At 39.7% G+C, this 19,651-nt stretch overlaps 1 protein-coding gene across 1 annotated transcript; it reads right to left on the reverse strand.

Annotated features, from left to right (window-relative positions):
- Positions 1 to 641: 641 nt before the first annotated feature.
- On the reverse strand, positions 642 to 18,989 carry LOC125905819 (excitatory amino acid transporter 1-like). Its single transcript, XM_049604061.1, has 10 exons — positions 18,760 to 18,989; positions 15,433 to 15,575; positions 15,148 to 15,285; positions 10,849 to 11,053; positions 10,718 to 10,760; positions 9,257 to 9,537; positions 8,927 to 9,160; positions 3,962 to 4,156; positions 3,719 to 3,853; positions 642 to 1,709 (listed from the first exon to the last, which is right to left on the reverse strand). The coding sequence occupies exons 2-10, from the start codon at positions 15,569 to 15,571 to the stop codon at positions 1,499 to 1,501; spliced, it is 1,581 nt and encodes a 526-aa protein (XP_049460018.1). The 5' UTR covers positions 15,572 to 15,575; positions 18,760 to 18,989; the 3' UTR covers positions 642 to 1,498.
- Between the last annotated feature and the right edge of the window lie 662 nt (positions 18,990 to 19,651).

Consider the following 19,651-nt stretch of genomic DNA (forward strand, 5'->3'; position numbering starts at 1 on the left):
TTTTCTGGACTTTCTGTCTTTCTAGCTTTATTATCCGGTTTAAAACATGTAACACAGAAGTTTAAGTAGGCTATACATACACACACACACACACACACACACACACACACACACACACACACACACACACACACACACACACACACACACACACACACACACACACACACACACATATATAGTATAGTATAATATTTTAAATTTTTATTGTGTTTGAAATGTTCAATTTACACCTTCTGCAACCCAACCCTCAGGGGGTGACTATTCACATTACTTAATTGTTCCATATCATCACACTATTATTAGGGGATTTTAATACAAAGTGGTAACCACTGTATGTGAATGCATGAATGGCATGAATTTCAAATGAACTGTAAATTGCAACTTCTGTGCTTTCATTACCTGCTGTGAAACAACATGACCCTCATCTATTTAAAATTAACATTAGTTAATTTTGGTCAAAGTAACTTATTACTTTCAAATGAAGGTAACTTGTAATGTGTGATACATTCAATTTTGAGAGTAACTTGCCCAACACTTATACTGTCTGAGCAAAATATAGGAAATAGGCTTTGTTGATTTAAACTACTGAAATGATCCCTGACATTTTAAATAAAAAGACGGCAGGCAGGAGAGGGTTTTTTTCTATTTATTTCACTGAATAAACAAAAACCAAGACAACAGTTTTCACCAAAAGTTGTTGAATTTCAGTCAAGACTTAAATATCTGTTTCACACATTCATATCAAAATCAGAGGCTTTAACATGTTTTAACCACTCAACAGTTTCACTTGTCTCATACAGGCTTTAGTCATTAAATGAGCAACATTGGTTAAAAAAAAAAGGGAAAAAAAATCAGCAAATCATTCACAGTCAAAATGTGCACACACATGCATTTGCAATTCTAGGTGTGTGATAGAATCTGTAAGTCTGTACCACTGAAACATAAAATCACAAAATGCTTGTAATAACCTGTAATAACCACAATATTAACCAGATAATGTTGGGACAATATAGATACATTTTTAATTTATTTTGAGTTATGTCTGGTGACAAAATGATAAAATTCAGAATATATAATTCTTCTTCATATATTATCTTCAAAAGCAATCACTCCATGGTTTAGTTTAAAACATCGCTTTCACTGCAGAGTTTAAATCCTCCATCCAGTACCTAGCTAAACATATACTCTCATCTCAACATCCACATGATGGTAATATATTCAAATATTCATTAAAGTAGTAAACATACAAAACAAACTACCAGTCCTATGTAAAACAAATGACAGATGCATTTATAACAGACGTCAATGTTATTTTGGATGAAAGGGGAATGTAAGAAATTCACTTCTAGAACATAATAGGCTACTTAAGGAATGTTAACAAATCAAACATGTGAAATAATATTAACATCTGACAATTAGGTCCCTACTCCCCAAAACAGAACCAGCTGTAAGTTTTTATGCATGTGAACGGGTGTAGCAGATGTTGAGAGCTGAACTACATGTTTGATTCACTGTGAGCTCGTTTGTCATTTTCAAAATCACTATCCTGGGAGATGAGCTTGTAGGGTTTCTTCCTCTCCCTCTCCTCCAGCACGGAGTTTCCCATTTCCACGTCTTTGCAGCGGAGCTCGTGTCGAGACAGGAACTCCACGATGCCGGCTCCGATTGAGTCCCCCAAAACATTGGTTGTGGTACGCAGACGGTCCCTACACCCCAGCATAAACAAAGAGGGAAAAGTAGGAAAACATGTTGGGTACACTATAATTGAGGACAGCGTTATTATTATTTTTTTTATGTCTTTGTGCCAGTGATAGCCGTGGTCGGAGGCATCATGTTTTCAGGTTGTCTGTCCATCCAATCTATTCTCAAGAACACTAAATAGCAAGCACGCCTTGAGGGATTTTTTTTTCTTTTCAAATTTTGCCCAACTGTCTATTTGGACTCAACAATGAACTGATTAAATTTTTGTTGTTTTGTAGATCAAAGGTCAAGGTCACTGTGACCTAGTCTTATTCTTGTGAATGCCATATCTCATGAACAGCCTTAGGGAACTTCTTCACATTTGGTACACATGTTTACCTGGATTCAGCAATGAAATGATCAGAATTTGGTGGTCACAGGTCACTGTGACCTTGCGTCCATCTCATTCTCATGAACACAATATCTCAAAAACGCCTTGAGGGAATTTCGTCAAATTCGGCGCAAACATCCCCTTGGACTCAAGAATTAAGTGACTAGTATTTGGTGTTCAGAGGTCACTGTGACTTCACAAGACATATTTTTGGCCAATGAATTTATGCATGCCAATTGTGACAAACTCTCAAAAAAAGGAGATAATAATTGGATAAAATGGTGACATTTTATATCCAAAAAGGTCAAAGGTCAATTTCACGGTGACATGGCAATATGACAATATTCTGCTCAAATCACTTTTCTACCCTCTATTTACTGTCATATCTCAGAACCAGAAGGGGAGACGTGGTCAGATACTGAACTGGTGACACTAATCTGAAAACTGTGCTGATTGCAAAGATCTTCTGTGCTGCTGGGGAGAAGATGTGTGTGAAGCATCAATGTTTCCACAGACATGAATGTAAACTGTAAGTGTGACTTGACTGGTGCACAGAGGCATACAACCATGAGGCAGTAATTCTATTTTTTTCAATTTAGTTGTGTGCAACTGAGATGAGGTAAAATACTCACAAAACTTTTGTCAGTAGTGAATCTTTTACTGCATTTCAAATTTTAAATTCAGGCCTTCAGAGTTTTAATGTGAGTGATAACTGCTGATAACTTAACATCTGAAGTATTTTTATGTGATTGTGACATTTTTCTGACAGCATCAGTAACTTTGGATATGAACAAAAGAGTGCAACTATGAATGTTTTTGAGGACAAACTGCCTATAAATGTGTCCCGTTATCCACATACTCAAATGATATCACATCTCCCCACTCTCTATGATCACCCAGCCAAGAAATAGTTCTCTAATAGTTGGAGAAAAAAGTCTAACTATTTGCAGTGAGAAATTCCTAGGTAGAAAAAAACCCCAAGCAGGCTGATTTCATAACTTGTTATGGCTGAAGTGAAGCTAAGCTTAAACAAATAGCCTGACTGGACGAGGCTAATCTGGAGGGAAGTTTCTATGGTAACTTAGGCCAGACTTCTTTAATCCTCCTTCATGAAACATAATTTTCTAAAATAAGCCTGTTTCAGTCTGGTTATAAAACACACTTCAGCTTTAGAACATACAGGCTTTTATTCATTAAACACTGTACTTTCTTCTGTTCAGTGTGAGCAGGGCCTGTCTCTATGCAGGAAGGTTTGACAGACATTCATATTTGGTCCATCCTAGTTAAAAGAGAGAAGGGTTTTTCTTATTACCCCAGTTAGCGGAGTACTTTCTGGGAAGGGTATTCTAATTGAAATGATTAATTTGGGAAACCTAATTATGTTTCTATGTTAAAACCCATCGCAAAAAAATATTCAATACAATAAAGAAGATGTAGAACGAGACTCCAGGGAGTGAGGGGAAGTGTGTCACTAGGCTGTAGTAGATACAGATCTGCTTTTGACCTTTAAGATGACACAGATGATTCATGCAGGGCTGTAAAGTTACAGTACTTTACAGAGCAGCATGTCACACACAGACACACGTGTGTTTGAATGGAGGTTGGATTATTGTTGACATGTTCATGATCCAGGAAGCTACTCACAGAAACCAATCAACCGCAATGATGAGAGTGATGTCATCAGTAGGAAGTCCGACAGAGGTCAGTACAATAACCATGGTAACCAGGCCTGCCTGAGGGATGCCAGCAGCTCCAATACTGGCTGCAGTTGCTGTGATACTTGATTAAAGAGACGCATACACAGATCAAACAATGTTACTGCCGGGATTTTTCTTACTGATAACAGTATAAGCTACACATAAGCTATTCTCTTTTGTTAATTTGTACCTGATGGTAATGATCTGACCAAAGTTCATCTCCATATTGTTGACCTGGGCAATGAAGATGGCTGCCAGTGCCTCATATAGAGCTGTTCCGTCCATGTTGATGGTGGCTCCCACAGGCAGCACAAAGCGGGTGATCCGCTTGTCAATCTTGTTGTTCTCCTCCAGACATTTAAATGTGACAGGGAGGGTGGCTGAGCTGAGAAATGAAAGAATGAAAACAGGTTAAAAAAAAAACATCTCTATAAACAGGTATCTGCATATAAATGCAGAATCTGTAGGCAAAAGGACAGGGTTTGGGTATTGTAAGTGTTCTGCTTTCTAGTCCATTTGTAGACCGAGAAGCATCATGTTTGGATGACCTTTGGTTGGTTGGTCATGTGGAGAGCCCATTGGCTGTCTTCTGATGACAGTTAAGATTTTTATTGGCTTTTTTTGGTGATCTGTTTATAGTTATTAGCCAAAACTCTATTCTCACCACTCAAGTTGCTAACCAGACTATAAACAATGACTGGTGCACAGTAGAGGAAGTTTTGACCTAGATATCTGTCATCCAGAGATCCTCTGGCTACACTGGAACCCCCAGAATATTGGTCATTGCACCCCAGAGGCTAAATCATTGTCAGACCAATAGCCGATGGGCTCTGAGATTGGTTAAGAAACAGTTCAAAGAAAAAGCCTTAGATATTGGGAAGCATGCTTCAGTGGTGGAAATTATGAATCATGTTTTGATTGGCTGGTTAAGTTCAGTCCTAAAGGTTTGTAGTCAGTGACTTTTTAATTTCACTTTTGTTCAAAGCTAAGCAATTGAATCTTACTCAAATGCACTTCAGCATGTACAGGAAGGAAGGAAGGACTCATATCACAGTCTAGAGAATCACCACATGAACAAATGTATTTTTGATATCAAATCTCTAAACTGAATGGACTGAATCAGGATTGTCACTGACTGAATCTACGGCTTTTAGCAGTGGAGCTCCTCGCTGGTGACTGAGAGCACTGTTGTCTGTAAAGTCATGTACAGTACTCAGCAGTACTGTACATGACGGCTCGGTGACCATCTAATGTGCAGCAGAGTTATAACCTCATCACCTTTTCTGTAGCTTTGAAGGCCTTTTACTGAGCAGGAAGTAATGTAATGTGCATCATAGCTGAGCTGCAAGCAGTGCTTTCAGTCATTGATAATAATTCAGTAGAGTCAGTTCTGTTTAATGATTAAGGGGGGAATTCACAAAAAGATTTTGCAGCTGATAATCCTGTGCAAATAAGATAGAAAGAAACCATGTAGTTCTCAAAGCACCTGCAAAGGGTTCAATACACGTTAAATACACCCCTTGTTGTACTGCCAAGTAAATAACGTCTAAGTGCTCCTGTGCAATTTGCATGTATTTAAATGAGGTAATATGCAAATATTTGCCATAAAATTGGCCCCTTTCTATGCTATGAGCAAATGTCTACGCTATGATCACTGCAAAAATAGTTCAATTCACAAAGGTCAACACTAATAGCCACATGCCATTTTAGTGAAATTATTAGCATCAGAGAGTTGGTGGTAACTGACAGCATTATAAGGGGTGTCCCACCCAGATTTTCCAGTGATCATGGCAGCAGTGATTGTAGCTAGGCGAAGGCATCAGCATGCCAGGCATGCCTCTGCACCTTGTCTTCAGGATCTGTAGCTGGCAGTCTGAAAATGTCAGCTTTATTTTGCACTTTGTCATTGTTCTGCCTGCTGTGTTCTTTGCCTAATGTGTGTTTGCGCTGTAATATCATTAGAGCTATATCTTTTGTGAGTCAGAGCATAAGATGGGGCAGATAATGGTTGCAAGTTACGCATTTTTAAGTGCACAATTCAGCAGCTGCAGTCCATTCTTTTTGAATTAATCTGTTAGTCTTAAAGATTTGCTTGTACTGAACACCTCTAATATAGTTCACATCAAACTCACATTCAGATGAGAAGAAAAATTTTTTTCTTGTCTGGCACATGTGAAGCTCAACTTAATTCAAACTGCTTCCAGCAACTGCAAAGCTGTCGAAGATATTCTGTATGTATGTATGTGTTGCCAGGTTTGCTGAAAACCCAGGGTAAGGGAGTAAGATTAACTGATACATAAGCTACCTGAAAACCACTACATGATTTGGCTATATAAATACAAAACCAAAATTCTGCAAGAATCTTGAAAAAATTGATCTGGCTGACAAAAACTAATCTTTTAAAGTAACTCTTTCTCTGTCTTCCCCAACGTGTGGGGCTCTCCCCTAACTATATTCCTTATTTGGATACCTGCTTCAACACGGCTCTCAACTTTTCAATTAGGTTTAGTATCAGTGAAGTCAGTGCATTTTATAAGTGGGTCTTCAGTGACATTACCCACCTCAAGGTTCAGGGTTACCCTTTCTCAACCCAAAGAACGTTCAAGGAACAGGAAGTTTTTAAAAGTTCATAATAATCAAAATTCATAGCTTTAAAGCATTTTAGAATGAAAGCCAAGTCAATAATCCTGATCAGTGATAATAAATATGCCATACTTTCCAACCTTCAGAATTAATAACCTAAATGATGTTGATTAATCACCCTGAGCTCACTTTAAAAGTTGAAAGTGGCAAAGTGTGAAATCAGTAGTCATCAGTAGTCTCAAATGAGATGAATTTGCAAACATGAATAAGTTTCTTAATATGCGAAATTTAGTTTATATTTTACTTTATTTTATAACATGATAATCCTGATTTTGATGCCATTTTGCCAACTAGGCAACGTAAAGCTGTGCTTATGTGTACATCAAACTTGTTGTTTTGATGAATTATTCAACACAGTTTCTTCTGCACATCAGCAGGCATGTTGGAAGCTTACACTTTACAAACACTTCATACAGCTCCACAAAAAATTGTGACTTAAAACTTCTCGCTCTATAAGTCTTAAGATGAGCAACATGTTGTGATAAAACATTTTTGGGATTCAAAAATAAAGTTTAAAAATAATTCCCATCCCAAATCCCAGACAACAGTAAGTGTCCTCTGAGGAAAAATCTCTCAGCAGGATTCACAAACTGTCTGTGGCCCAATCTAAATGTCCACCCGAGGCCTAAACCCTGAACCTTAAACTCTCAATTTAACTAACATCACATGGTACGCTAAGTGCATAAGTGTGAAAGGCTGCAAGATCTCAAAATGATACAAACAGGAATGGGACAGCACTTTGTGATGACATACCAGGTTACTTCTAGGACACTGTTCAATTGTGGGTTTGGGACTTTTTATTTTCATTCATTTTCTATAACCGCTTATCCTGTTCAGGGTTGCAGGGGGCTAGGGCCTATTCCAGATGACATTGGGTGAGAGGCGGGATACACCCTGGACAGGTCACTGGACTGTCACAGACACAGAGTCAGACAACAATTCACGCTCACATTCACACCTACGACCAATTTAGAGTCACCATTTAACCTATATGTCTGTGGACTGTGGGAGGAAACCAGAGAACCCAGAGAAAACCCATGCTGACACAGGGAGAGCAAGTAAACTGCACAGAAGGGCTCCCTCACCCAGGGGTTTTGAACCCCCCACCCCAGGTTCTAACCAGGAACCCTCATGCTGTAGAGTGGCAATGCTAACCACTGCAACAGCGTGCCACCACTGGTTTTTTTACGTTTTAATTTTTTTTTTCACCGCTAAGGCACCTCAGGGGGCAGTCCCTGATTTAAACTTCTTCCAGGCTCTTATCTTACAGAGTGAACGAGAGGTATTGTTAAATAATGAATTTATTCATTTTTGTCGAAACAGAATCATTAAGCACAATTTTAAAAACTGGTATATATATATATATATACTGCTATATATATGAACTAGTTGCATAATATAGTCTATGCTTGCATTTATTATGGACCTTATGGATCTTAAATCCTTAGTGTTTATATTTGGTCTCTGTATTAATTAAATTGCATGCAATATGCCAGGCTGAACACTACTGTACACTGATGTCCTTGCATAACCTGCATAACAATGCATAGCATTTTTTTTAATGCTTCTGGGCTTCCCCTGGTAACCCTGTGTTTTAACATCACAACACTAAGAACTGTGGGTCATTCCCTCAGGCAAAGTCCACAGAAATGTGAACTTATGGAGAGGGTGCATAAAGGGCTCAAAATGTCTGTTAGAGAGTCTTCATGCACATTACAATTTGACAGTGGGGCAGCCCTAAACCCTCACACTCTGTGCTCAAGTATGCCACAGATGCAGCAAGGGGAGCCTGGCCACAAAATTACCAAAAGTGCATTTGGCACACTCCCAACACACTTGGCAGAGCACACCTGACTGTGATCTGGCCATGCCACTGCTGTGTCCTCTTGTACAGCAACTAACCACTGACGTGTGGAGGTAAAGAGATGAAAACAAACGCTGTGCAGACAAAGCACTGAGTCACTGAGGCTCTGGACCCCATGGTGGACAGATGGGCAGAGGGCACAATGAGGCTCATGGAAGAGGCCGACCTGAGTGTCTGGGAGGGAGTGTTGATGTGGAGGTGGTCAGAGAGGTATGGGGGAGCAAGGTTATGGATGGCCTTGAAAGTGAGGAGCAGAATTTTAAAGTCCATGCGGTATTTGACATAGGTATCAAATGATGTAGACTGATCAAATATGGCCCTTAAATTACGCAGGTTTGAGTGAGCAGCAGAGGGAGGAGGCCTTATACTTTGCATAATGAGGGGGACAACCTTTTCTGAAGCAACAACCAGAGCCTCTGTCTAATCAGCAAACATTTTTTAGCGGTTGCTGTTTCACAATTACTTCTAGCAAGCAGGTTTGATGTAGTTCAGAGAACTAATATAGCTACTTCCACCTGCTCCCAGTTTTTGTACTAATAACTAGCTGCGGGTTTGGCCATAAACAAGCGTAGTTCCCAAAAAGCTGTTTGATTTAGGGAATAGTTGGGATTCATTTGTTGAAGTGTGATAGCGTTGTAAATGACTCACCTGGAGGAGGTCCCCAGGGCTGTGACCAGAGCTTGCAGGAGCCCAGCGATGAAGATAAAGGGATTTTGCCGAGTGATGACAAAATACAGAGTTGGAAGAATAAGAACTCCATGGATCAGTAAGCCAATGATAACTGTGATGGTATACATGCCCAACTGGCCGCCCATCTGTGTCAGATCATCCATCTCCACGATCTTCCCTGCAATCAGGAACAGAATACCAATAGGAGCATACCTGGGGGGAGGAGAGGAACAGCGAGTTATTAAAGATAAGTGTGATGGTTAACATTTGCTCATCAGGAAACACTGCTCACTAAAAGTGCAGTCTTACCACATGATGATGGCAACCAGGCGCATGATAGCTTCATTGAGGCTGTCGAAGAAATCCCTTAGGAGCTGGCCCTGCTCCTTCATGTTGCCAATTATCAGACCAAAGCACATGGAAAAGACCACCAGCCCAAGGGCATTGACCCCATTCACCTGACCCGGGACTGGGACCACTTCCTCCCGGGTGATCTCCATGACCTCCTGGGTGCCATTGGTGGAGTTGAAGAGGGTGTCATTCACTGTCACTGTCACATGGACTGCTCGCTTTCCATATTTGGTTTTGAACTGGAGAATGAGAGGAGTAAAGGATGGCGGTTATTTCACTGGAGTTTGATAGAGGGGAAATAAAACACTGCACTGAGGCAACCTTGAGAATCAGGTGATTATGCTTAAATTACTGTTTCATGTCCTCCTGGCTCACCCTTGGGGACCGTCTGAATATGGTGTATTGTGAAAAAAAAAGCCCAGCTCATATGCCGAATCATTTTTATGGTGACGCTACATCAAACACGTTAACTCATTTGTGAGCACAAATGGTGATTGAGCCCAGCTACCTCTATATGTTCTCTTTTGTATGTATAGTTTTGCAGTTAAATTAGTGCAATACTGGCTGTTTTCTTTGAGATTACTTAGTGATCACTGATCATATGCAAACGTTTGACTCTCTTTATTTAGCACCAAGAATGACGGCCAGAGGGAAACTTATCAGAATCACTAATCAGTGTTCTTATATCAGCAAATGGATCAAATGACTATGTATATTGATAAAGGGGTCACTTGTTGTCAGAAACTTTGCAGGTTGCTTAGCTCAATCAAAGGGTTTTGTCTATTCTTGATAATTTTGTCTCTGGTAAACCCACTGTGCACTACCTGCTCAGCACCAAACAGCAGACAGAGACTGTCAGAGACTAGCTGGTAAACACAGTGGAACCTTTAGTAGAGAAAGAGAAGTTGGTGGAGCCCAAGCGGCAACTTTCAGAGCTAACATAATGAAGCCAACATTGAAGTGCCAAAAACTGCAGTTCCTTGAATGGCCACTTGAGGCTGGCTCCAGAGGCCAGTCAATCCCCATAGACTCCTGCATTAAAATGCCCAGCTTTACAGCAGAAATACATGTTTACAGCCTGGTACTAAAATGGTTTTGGTCTCTTTAGCTAGGAAGACAAAAAAGAGCTATGGAAACCTATACATTGGCTTTGGGTTCAAGTTGGGTTCAGGCTGAAAAATGTTTTGAACTGTCAGGCCTTAGCTGGGCTGGGGCCTACATGAATCAGGTGGGTTCAGTCTAGGGCCAAAAGTGTCAGGCCTATTGAAGTATTCAACCCTTGGCCTCGTCACCATCCTATCTGTTATTTTGTGGGGTAAAATTAACACTTCAGGGGCTGCTTATCACCAGATTACCTGTTTTAAGACTTCATGGACACAAAGTACTACAGATTTGATGATTATTCATAGTAAAGCTCACCTGCTGTGTGCAGGCTTGGACCAAGTTTGGTGGAAACATATTTCTGAAATGAGAAATAACACAGTGATTAAGAGATGATGGCTGGTTCCACTCGAGCCTTGTGAATATAATTGTTCTTATATACAGGCTACCTGATTAGATCTAAGAAGGCATCAGCAGGACTGACTTGCTCTATCTTCTGCTGCTTTCCAAACTCATCTTTGGATCCTTTTCCTGGGTGGATGATGAGGACGATTATGATACCAATGAAGACTGCAATGAAGGTCGTGGTCATGTAGTAAATCACGGCTCTCATGCCCATCTTTCCTGAGGCTTTGCTGTCCAAAGCTGCCATTCCTAATGGGCAGAGGGTGGAAACACAGTTGATATCTGAGTAAAACACTTAACAAATATTCTTTACAAACAAGAGTCCAGTCAGTTTTCTGACCAGCATGTTTAGTCATAATCAGTAAGTGGATTATGAATTCATTATGTAACAGTGGGTCAGGTGGTTGTTTCCACATATTCTATTGCTATCTTGAAATGAACACTTTGCAGTGGATTATGCTTCCAAACAATGGCAGTTGTCAAGAAAGAGCGTTCACAAATTGTTGGTGAAGATTTTGCTGGTTATGACATAAATGAAGGTTAATGTAAGTTATGATATTAGATACTGAAGCAAAATTTGTTGTGTTGCACTATAGTGCCCTTTGAAGAACTATACTGCACTGCAAGGGATGAGGAAAGAGCATGCAGGTGGTGTGAGATGCTACACAAGAAGGATTTTCAACCTGAGAGTAGTCAGTCACCTACTCCCCAGCCAATTGGAAAGACGAAAGTTATTCACAGATACCATGTTAAAAAAAACCCAAAATCCTCTCTCTTGAAGACCTGGTAGGAGGTCTCACTCCATCCAGATCTTGTCTAATTTTTTAACATATTACATAGACAATAATGAAAAATGCTACTGCCGCCTCAGTTGATCAACTGTTTACATCTAACTGACTGTTAAATATCTTCCACACAGGCCTGATGGATAATATGGGGAAGAGTGGAACGTGTTTTTCACGTGTCTAGGGCTCTGGATGTTTGCAAAGTCAGTGGTAGGTGACTTGCAGTTTCCAAGATCTGGATGGACAATGTGTGGTCAAAAGTTCTTTGAAACAATGTGAAAAATGTAACGACAGAAAAAACTACGATTCCCAAGATGCATTTCAATAGAAACAGCAGCTCAGTAAATCAACCCAAATGAACTGAACCCAAATATTTTGTAGAAATCCGATACTTTAACATAGTCTGCAGCTTTATTAGTTCACTTACTAATTCTGGGTCAATTTTCAATACATTTAGCTACTACAGTGCAGTGTTTTATTCATGAATTTATTCCTGAATTATAAAGTGTCATGAAAGGCTCTGAGTCCCACCTCACACTGGCTTTTTCTCTTTAACAACTAAACAGAGACTAACTGACAATCCCCACAAGAAGCGAGATGTAAGCAAGATGTGGGGGGTATGAAAGCCCCTAGGGAGCTGAGAGGACAGTGGCTGGCTAATCCGGCCTTCCCCAGGCAGATAGCAGAATTTTACTGAACCAAAATTCATGTCGGCTCCAATTCATGTCGGCTCCATGGGAATAAATCGACAGTTTTGTACTGATACAACGATTTCATTTCCCCACCCACTGTTGTAAGTGAGGGGAATCTACCTGTGGTGAAACAGACAAGCTCAGAGACAGACTGGGAGGGAGAATGGTTGGAGGGCCTGCTCTCACAGAAGAACACAGGTTAAAATACAAATGCTGTTATCTACTATATATGCCCTCAAGTATCCAAACCCATCTCCATCAATATGTCTTTTATTTTTTCTTTTGTGAAATAATCAGTAGAAATCTATGACAATGTTAATTTTACATAAACTATTTAAAAATCCATTTAATGAATTATTTCTTATCTTACCTGGTATTTTTCTCATACACAGATTTGCTGTGATGATTGGTTATATGCATGTTGTTGTTGTTGTCCAATGCCAAGTCTGTATTTGATGAAGTGATGATACTATAAAATATACTATAGCTGAGGGCTAAGGGCCCATCATAATAGTGTGCACTGGGGCCCACTCTAACTACCATATACCACTGACTTCATGAGTTTAAAACACACGTACAGCAGGATGTTTTGTGTTTTAAACAACTTTCTGTACAGATTATGCTTCACCAAATGTGACAAAAATAGACTTGAAGCATAAAAGAAATGAATGTCTCACAGAGTCAGTTTGGACTGATGCATGTAGTAAAATGCAAGTGTATCTTCCGTCAGACACACGAATGTGACGGATGTCAAAAGCACTTCTAAAAACGCTTGAGGGGTATTGCAGTATTTGGAGCCAAATGTCACTTGTACCTCGGATACTGAAACAGAGCATTTAAAGTCAGTACTGATGACTAAATGACCAAAGCTGTCATATTACCAGAAATGCATTAAGGAGAATAACAAATAAACTGTAACTTTGAATTCTTTCTGTTTTTCTAATTGTTGGTGGAAGCTCAAAAACATTTCACTTCCTCCTGTGTTTTCTCAGACTCAGTGGCAGAGGGCACTGCCTTGAAAAATCCAAGGTCCTCTGCTGTAAACCAAGCAACCTGGTGCAGTTGGAGGCCACAAGGATGAAGACCTTCTGTAAATGATTTGAACCAAGTCTTCTCTGGACCTAAATCAGTGGGAATCTCTTCATCACCATGCTGGGGGGTGAGGCTGGCCTCCTCGGTGATTATTGTGACCTCCCTGTGAACCACCTCTACTGAGCTGTCACTCCCTCCCAGCCCAGTTTTTACATTTGATTACACCTATCTGAGACATTTCACAGTTGGACAAATAGAAGTTACCATAGCTCCAGTTTGTGACTCTAAGGTAATGATTATACATGAAAGTCACAGAGCTAGGAATCTAATTTTCTGAGTGAGAAATATCCAGGGACCTTTAGAAGATACATTCAGAATCCTCAGAGACTCTTCTGGAGACAATCTGGATGGGAAAAAAATATTTTATGTGTTGCACGATAAAAGGATTTCTAATCTGTTTCCCAAGTTGCAACTGATATACAGTGGCATGCAAAAGTTTGGGCACCCCCGGTCAAAATTTTGTTTACTGTGAGTAGTTAATTAAGTAGAAGATTAACTGATTCCCAAATGGCATGAAGTTAAAGATGACACATTTTGTCAATAATTTCAGCAAGATTACTTTTTATTTCATTCTTTTCCTGTTTCAAAATAACAAAAAAGGAAACGGGCCGAAAGCAAAAGTTTGGGTGCCCTGCATTGTCAGTGCTCAGTAGCGCCCCCCTTGGCAAGTATCACAGCTTCTAAACACTTTTTGTTTTGGGGGATTTTCACTCATTCTTCCTGCAGAAGGCTTCTAGTTCTGTGAGATTCTTGGGTCGTCCTGCATGCACTGCTCTTTTAAGATCTATCCACAGATTTTTAATGATGTTTAGGTCAGGGGACTGTGAGGGCCATGACAAAACCTTCAGCTTGTTCCTCTTGAGGTAGTCCAATGTGGATTTTGAGGTGTGTTTAGGATCATTGTCCTGTAGAAGCCATCATCCCTTCAACTTTAGCTTTTTTACAGATGGTGTGATGTTTGCTCCCAAAATTTGCTGGAATTTAACTGAATCCATTCTTCCCTCTACCTGTGAAATGTTCCTTCTGCCACCGGCTGCAACACCAGCCCAAAGCATGATCGATTCATCCTTGTGTTTAACAGTTGGACAGGTGTTCTTTAATGAAAGTCTGCACTGTTTTTCTCCAAACATATCTTAATATTGAAAGTTCTATTTTAACCCAATCAGTCAACAGACCTTTGCAAACATCTGATGCTGAATTTTGTAGTGAAGACAGAGGAAAGGTTTTCGTTTGATGACTCTTCCATAGAGTTCATAGTTGCACAGGTGTCGCTGCACAGTAAAACAGTACACCACCATTCCAGAGTCTGCTAAATCTTTCTGCAGGTCTTTTGCAGTCAAACAGGGGTTTTGATTTGCCTTTCTAAGAATCCAACAAGCAGCTCTCTGAGAACATTTTCTTGGTCTTCCAGACCTCAACTTGACCTCCACAGTTCCTGTTAACTATCTAGCTACCTGGATTAGGAAATACAATCACAACTATGCAGATGATATTAGTCCAAGTGGCCTCCATTTAACAAGTTTAGACTCAATTCTATTCACTAGTCATTTCTGGTATCAGATATTGGCACTAAACCCTTGTGTGAACAGCCTAACAAAAAAAGATCTGATCTCATAAATAAATTACAATGTTTGCCAATCACACTAACATAGAAGACTACTAAAGAGAAACTCAATCAAAACTCTGAGAATATGAAACAAAATTAATTTTAATGAATCCTACATCCACTAGCAGATCAGTTGTATGTATGACATCATGTGTGAAAGTGTTGTACCTGTTATTAGACTGGAGATCAGTAAGGGGAGAACAAGCATCTGAAGCATTCTCATTAACAGCTCTCCAGGGAAAGAGAAGTACTTCACTTCTCGGTAGGTCATCTTATAAGGGCGGAGTGCGAATCCCAGAACAATACCTGCAGAGAGGATGACAGCAAGGGCCTGTGCATTTAATATGTCTGTCTCTCCATTTCATTGACAAATCAGAGTCTTGTAAATGCAATGGAGACACAGCCTGTATGAATTCTAAAACATTTCCATTTAGTATGCAGAGGCATACATACCTACAATAACTGACCCAACTGTAAATAGCACAAAAGCATTCTTCTTGAAGAAAGCCTGGACATCTTCTTTGGAGATCTCCTCCACTTTCCTCTTTGCCTTCATAGTACGTATGTGAATGCCTTCTCTGATTCGCTGCATCCTGCTGTAGTAAACAAAAATATGTTCATTAGTGCAAAAAGTATGTGTAAAGACTGACCAGCAGGCTAGTGAATTCACTTCAGATACAGGACCGTGATGTAAAGCTTGGTCTACATCGGCTGATAGTCATGAAATGTTCCATTTCATGTATGACAAGTATTACAACCCTGTCTCCTAGAAGTAAGGTTAGTTTATGTTGTGGTGATAATGTCATCATTGCCTGGAATATGTTCAGAGACAACGTTACTTTGAGTTAATGACAAACTACATTTATGTACATCAAAATGAAAATGTAGGACTGTGACACCACTATCCTGACTTTGTGTTCAGACTCCTGTCTGTGGTTTAGGCAACAAAAGCACTTTGGCTAAGGTAAGGGAAAGATTGTGATTTTGGTTAATTGTTAATAAAAAGGTAATAATAAAAAATAATGTTGTGGTCATTAAAGGTGGATAGTTTATCACAATATTGCCTATTTTGGTAGAAAACAAGCTGAATTTTTTGTCAGTGAACATTTTGCCAATACATTCAGTTTAAAAATTGTTGCAACTATGTTGATTAGCAACAATTCCTATGTTTTTTTTTGTTTTTGTTTTTTTAAAGTAATTTGTTCAGCATTATGAATTCTAGGAGATGGGCCAGAGTGTTAATGTGACCATGAGTGCCAAGGTCCCCCAATAATGATAGATAAAAAAAAAAATATTGTTTGTTGCCTGGCCTCGCTCTCTATGCCTACAAATCTGTCCCTACCTGTTAACCAGATGCCCTCTGATCTTCCCACTGGTCCTTGTCTCCTGAGTCTCATTCACCTGCTCCCCTGTTTCCACATTCCCTAATCAGCACTGCAGTAAGCCCTCTCCTGCCTACCCCATATCCTGACCTTCTCTGCCCACCTGCTCACCTATTGCCCTCATCAGCCGTGCAGTACATATACCAGCCCCTTTTCTCCAGTCACTTGCCAATTTTGTTACATACCATTGCATTCTAAGCCATCTGACCCTATACCCTATACCCTATACCCTGTAACCTGTACCCTGAACCTTAACCTGGACCTGAATCCTTTACCCTTAAATCTGTACCAGCCTGTCTGACCTTCTGCCTGATTCACAGACTAATGACTCTTTGCCTAACCTGTTAGAATACATTTCCCTGTTTAGACTGCCTTCCTGGTTTTGACCCTTGTTTGCCTTATGATTCTGTTAGCATACATACCTCCATTTTGTCATTTAAACCTTGAACTGTACCAGTCTGCATTTGGGTCCTATCCCTGTTGTACCGCTCAAACCAGACAGACCACCAGTCTTTATGTTCCAATATTCATACTACCATACTATTTAATATGCCAGAAAAAGATTTAGTATGTCCTTATACATAGTATGTCAAAGGCAACATGCCAAAAATACTAGGATGTCCAGCTACATCCAGACACATCTTGCAGTATGCAAGCCAGCATGCTTTTCTGGCTATTCTGACCCAAAATCCTTTGCACAGCAAAAGATACGTCACATCCACTGAACCGCAGACAGATGACAGCTCACTGACAGCTGCTAGAACCTGCAATGACAGTGCATTCATGTGACTGGTTATCAGTCGAATAGATAATAGGAACAGGAATTTGGTAATTGAACAAAATAATCATAAAGATTAATTGCAAAGTAACAGCATTAGCACTTTCAGGGTTGACCTCTGTTTCTGGCAAAGTCAGTGAATGGTGTTTTTTTTTTTTTTTTATCTCTAAGGTAACGAATATGTGAGCAAGAGGGTCAGAGTTCAGGACAGGGTTCTTGTGTGTATACTGCAGGCAAGAGAGTGTACTTTCTAAGGCCAGCTGCAGTACCTACTACGAGTATAAAGAAAAATTAAGCTATCTGAAACGCAGCTTTTGTGTGGTGTGTGTGAGTGTGTTTGACTTTAGCCTCAGACTGAGTTGAGAACAGGTCATGAACTGAAGCTGTTTCTCTTCTCTTCCCTCTGACTGTCTTATTTTTGCTCCTGTGTCTGTGTGAAATAAGGAAGACTTAAATGGTTCACTCACAAAGAAACTGGTAAGGAGCCAATACATTTAATTCATTTCCTTTGAGTGAAGGACAAACATGAGACCTGTAGCTGTCTACATGACTAATTCATAGACAGAACAACTAAGAGTTTGAGCGTACCCCATCATCGTAGCTCAACAGGAAACAAAAGAGAATTTTGTACTAAAATGACCGTAACTTTGGAGGATACCAACTTTATTTTCTAACTCAGACTGGAGTCTTATATTAATTTCAATTTCAGCACAATTTTTCTGTAGATGTTGTCCCCCAATCAGCTTTCACTCTGCTATAAATGCTCCTTTTCTAAAGGGTCAGTTCAGCCCAATATTTTCTCACTCATCTCTGGTGGTCTCTATTCATGGTGATAGTTTTGGTTTAATCACTAAAATTTTGAAATAGTTGCTTCAAAGATTGTCACAGTTGTGTTTTTCTTTAATGTATTTTTTTTTTCTCGACGTGAGCATTACAAAGGAAATTCCATTCACCTCCATTGTATTGCACATCTAAAACTATCTGCGAGTTCTTTGATTCTTTGATATCCATGTTTTCACCTTCTTTTATCATCTTAGGTACATTCTATTTCCTTTCTCCTTTCCATTAAGAGTCAACTAAAGCAGTGGTTTCCAAATGGTCCAGCCCAGGGTCCAGATTCCTCTTTAGTCATTTGTTCAAGGTCCACACAGTTTAATATATTCAGCATCATACTTGCATTTGGTCATGCCATCAAGTGGTTGTTGTCTCTAGTCAAGCAGCTGTCTGTTAATTACTCACTCTATAACAGGAAACAACACTTCAATATATATTTTCTGTGCCAGAATTTCACTGTACTTCAAAATAAAGTGGGTAATTAACAAAATTTGACACATTCACCAGTCACTTGTGGTCCATTCAGAATGGACTATTAATAATGATAATGGGCTAATTTAGACTATATAGGCTGTGTTGTCTTCATTTTAAGGCTCAAATATGTTTTGTGGCTCCGGGCAGATTTTTTAAAATTGTTTTTGGTCAAAAATGGGTTTTTTTTTTGTTTTTTTTTTAAATCAAAACGTTTGCTGACCCCTGTCCTAACCTAGCACCCACTAAAATTAAAACAGCTAGTAACCCCATACATTTGAAAGCAGACAGAAAGAGAGCTTATTTGTGACATACCTCTTCCGTTGGGTGTTTGTTCTTCAGTTCTTAGTGCAGAGTGTCTCAGTGTTGTAGTCGGACCTGGCAGGCCTGTGGAGCAGCAGCAGAGCAGGGTAAGAAGTGTTTTACTGGAGAGCTTCTGGGAATCAGGAGAGCTGAGTGACTGGGAGGTGGAACTCTAACATGGAGCAGTCGGAGTGTGTGGGGAAGAGTTCTCTCATGGACCTATTGTAATTGGAAAACAAGGGAGGGGAGACATCCAGAAGAGAGAGACAGAGAGAGGGGGGGAGGGAGAGTGAGAGGACAAATTAGAAAATGGTCCTCCCATAATAACACTGTTAGCCCTGTGGCACAGTTTCAGGTAAAGCCCAGATGTATGAAAAACTTTGTTGAGAAGAGAATTATTATGGAGTGATGAGCTAAATATCTTTCTCACCTCTCCTCTCATTCCCTCCTCTCATCTCCTTCTTTCTTTTTGTTGTGTTTTGATTACTTTTTCCTCGATTTAATGGAGTTGTCATATTATACAGACACATAAAGATTTGTTTCTGGTATAAAACAATAATCAGGTTTAATTGATACACATCGTCTCACTCGGGACGCGTTATAGTTCAGGGTAATTCCGTAGAGTAAATGACACACCACAATTAGCTGAAAAAAGTAGAGCTTGTGCTGTAATAAGTGACCTCACTGTATGGAAACATATTCCCTGGTGAAGCTGAATATAATTAGTGAAGAATACCCCTCAAATCAGGTCACATCGCCTTTTACAAACACTATTCCCTCACTGTCACACTAATGAATGAAACATTTCTGTAGATGTTTGTCAGTGATCCAAACAAGCTCAGAAACATATACATGTTAGTGCTTAAAAAGTCAGTGAATTTGGTTTAGCTTTCTGTCTGCCTAT

This window comes from Epinephelus fuscoguttatus, linkage group LG18 (assembly GCF_011397635.1).
Source record: "Epinephelus fuscoguttatus linkage group LG18, E.fuscoguttatus.final_Chr_v1".
Classification (NCBI taxonomy): Eukaryota; Metazoa; Chordata; class Actinopteri; order Perciformes; family Serranidae; genus Epinephelus; species Epinephelus fuscoguttatus.